This window comes from Echinops telfairi, unplaced genomic scaffold (assembly GCF_000313985.2).
Source record: "Echinops telfairi isolate 266 unplaced genomic scaffold, ASM31398v2 ScPeMD7_3;HRSCAF=10, whole genome shotgun sequence".
In the NCBI taxonomy this organism is placed as follows: Eukaryota; Metazoa; Chordata; class Mammalia; order Afrosoricida; family Tenrecidae; genus Echinops; species Echinops telfairi.
This window is the reverse complement of record NW_022103899.1, coordinates 62,736,504-62,739,450: the sequence shown is the minus strand read 5'-3', so window position 1 is coordinate 62,739,450 and position 2,947 is coordinate 62,736,504. Positions and strand designations below refer to the sequence as shown.

The following is a 2,947-nucleotide window of genomic DNA, read 5'->3' as shown; positions in this document are numbered from 1 at the left end:
CCAGACTCTGTAGGGCAGAGTAGAATCCCCTCTGCGCGTGTTTCTGAGACTGCAGCTCTACAGGGGTCGACAACTTATCTTTCTCCTGAGAAAGTTAATGGAAGGCCCATTTCACACAAAGTGACTGGGTGGGCGTGTGGTTGGTCTGCCAAGAGCCGGTGGGCTTCCCTCCCTTCCTGCCAGTGACGATCGCACTGTGGGCTTCAGCTAGAATTACCTGCTGGGTAAGAATTGCTGGGATTCATCCAGGCTTCCCGCATGGCCTGCGTCATGACCTGCATAACCTCCTGCTCCAAGGGGGTGGTCGAATTGAAGTCCATATAAATGTTCCTGAGGAAAAGAAAACAAGGGCATGCTAACAAAGGAGGAGGCTGGATTTGGTGTTTGGGGCCTTGCACAAACACAGGGCAGATCACACCCAGCGCAGGTGCTGCTCTGCGGAGAGACTGGGCAAAGTCTCCACTTACTGCCGGACAGGCTACGGACCCTCCCTGCTCACAGGAAATGAAGGCATGCTTTCCAGGACTGCGGGCCAGCTCCCAAAACTCTCCTGTTGCTGTTGTTAGTAGCTGGTTCCTGATTTCAACTCCTGGTGACCGCACGTGGCAGTGCAGAGCTGCCCCACAGCTGCCCAGGCTGTACCATATACAGAAGCAGACTGCTGGGCGTTTCCTCGAGGGGCCACCAGGTGGGTGTGAAATGCCCACCTTTAGCGGTCGAGTGCTTAACCTTTGTGCCACAAGGGTCCTTTGTGCCTGAGGCATAGCGGGTACTACGATAGAGGCCCAGTCTCTGGCTGGGGCCACATACTTCCATGGACTCTTCTTCAATTTGGCCTCTTCTACCTCGTGAGGTTCCCCCAGTCCCTCTTTGTGTAAAGACCTGTGAAGCTCTAGGCCTGTTTCCCAAAGTGGCTATCCGCCCCCCCCCCCCAGGGGGCACTGACGATCCAGGGGGCTGCAAAAGCAGACACCTGCACGTTATCCTGGATGGCAGGCTAGAGTAGGAACGTTTTTAATTGCCAGGGGGCAGAGTTTCTCTTATTTTCCTGAAAGGGGCAGGCGCCAATATGTTTGGGAACCTAGGTCTGGCAATCTGGTGTCCACCACCCACCCCTCCTTTTGCTCCCAAGCTGCAGTGACCAGGATGGTCATCTCGCACTTCCCCATTCCTTTGGACAATCCCCACCCCCAAGTCCCCAACCCTCAGCTTTGTTCTTGAGACCTTTGCTCCGACTTGGCATCATCATTTCCTCGCCTGTTTCTTCATCCCCCTTACCATCACCTGGTGTGCTTGATCCATCCCTTGTTCCTGGTCTACCTCAGCTGTCGCCCAGCTCCCATGGGGGGAGTCTGTCTGGTTTGTACACCAATGCCTCCCCAGGACCGATAACAATGACTGGAACCTGACAAGGCCTCCATTTACTCAATGACAAAGTCAATATCACAAAACAGACCAACCCCCTGGAAGAGCCCCCAGTAAATTTATCCACATATATTGTATATACTTGTGTATAATTCAGCGCATCTTTAATGCACTTTTGGGGGTAAAATTAGGTGCCTCAGCTGATATTCAGGTTGGCTTATATTCAAGTACAGTATATAGGTACACATAGATTTTTTTAACTCATACCAAATCTTTAGAAACTATAATTCCTGTTTACAGTAGGTAATCCATCCTCATGCTCTTACCTATATTACCTGATTGTCAAGTCAACAATGGTGTTTAAACCAATTACATGAAACTTCCATTGCAAGTATTAACAATGATTTAAATTTTGTTTTTTATAAATCATGCGGCATGGCCAAATCTATGTTACTTTTAATGCTGCATCTTTTCTATAAGCTATTCAGAATCAATACATACAAGGCTTTGGAACGTTTGATTCATCCTTTGCCACTGTGGTATTCTTCTCCTGGTTATGCTGTACTCCCCCTGTGTACCTGCATTGCTTTCATGTCCTATAAATAAGGACCCCAAATGAGTTAAAGCAGGCCAGTGTTGGGGGCGGGGGCAAAGCGTTTACAGAGGTTGCATCGCTGAGTAAACGTACAGCTTGAGTTACAGGTGAATATTTTACCTACCACTTTGCTCCGTTACTTGGTATTTCTTTAAAGTGAGACCAGTATCAAGAAAATGAAGCTCTTGGGTCTCCTATGCTGTCTGCCCCACCCCACCCCCAGTTTTAAAACGCAATGGAACCCCTTTTTACTAGGGGATGTTTTCCCAGCTCCCATTCTATCCCAAGCAGAGTAGAAAGCATAATGAAAGATGGTCCGGCTTTGAGGTCTGGCCCCAAATTTGAAAACACATGCCAGCTATTCTAGACCTGGGTAGTAGATTATTCCTGACTGGGAGAAATATGATTCACAAACTGAAAACTGCACACTCTGCTCTCTCCCCTGGGGAAGGTGGTTCTAGAATCTAGATGCTGAAGCATGAATCAATCGTAAGGCCCTTCTGCCTCCCCGTAGCTAAACCAAACCAAACTGACTGCCACTGAGTAGATCCAACTCATCCTGACCTTACACAGGGTTTCTGAGACTATAGCTCTTTATGGGAGCTGACAGCCTCATCTTTCTCCTGCAGAGCAGCTGTTGGGTTTGAACCACTAACCTATGGTTAGCCCAATGGCTAACCCACAGTGCAACAAGGGCTCTCTGTACAGGTCACCCCTTTCTCACTTGCTGAAGCCAGCAGCTGGGAAAGGTTAATAGTACGCATCTCCCCTGCTTCAATAAACCGGCGGGACCCTTCTGCGGGGCACCTTAGCCCCTATCCACTGCCACCACGAGAGTCCAAGTGACCACATCCCCTCTGATTAAAACATTTAAAAAATAGGTTTCCCTGACTCCTCTGACCCCACACCTACCCGACCCTGCTGTCCACAAAGCGATCGCAACGATTTCTTGAAGCGCCTCTCTCCCCGCTGAAACGCCCAGGACCC

General features: G+C 49.5%; 1 protein-coding gene across 1 annotated transcript in view; it reads right to left on the bottom strand.

Annotated features, from left to right (window-relative positions):
- The window catches only part of SCLY (selenocysteine lyase), a 44,784-nt gene that overhangs the window by 36,416 nt on the left and 5,421 nt on the right, over positions 1-2,947 (bottom strand). The window contains exon 3 of the mRNA XM_004701869.2: positions 218-435. Within this exon, the coding sequence (XP_004701926.2) occupies positions 218-435 (218 nt within the window). The remainder of the gene's footprint in view (positions 1-217; positions 436-2,947) is intronic.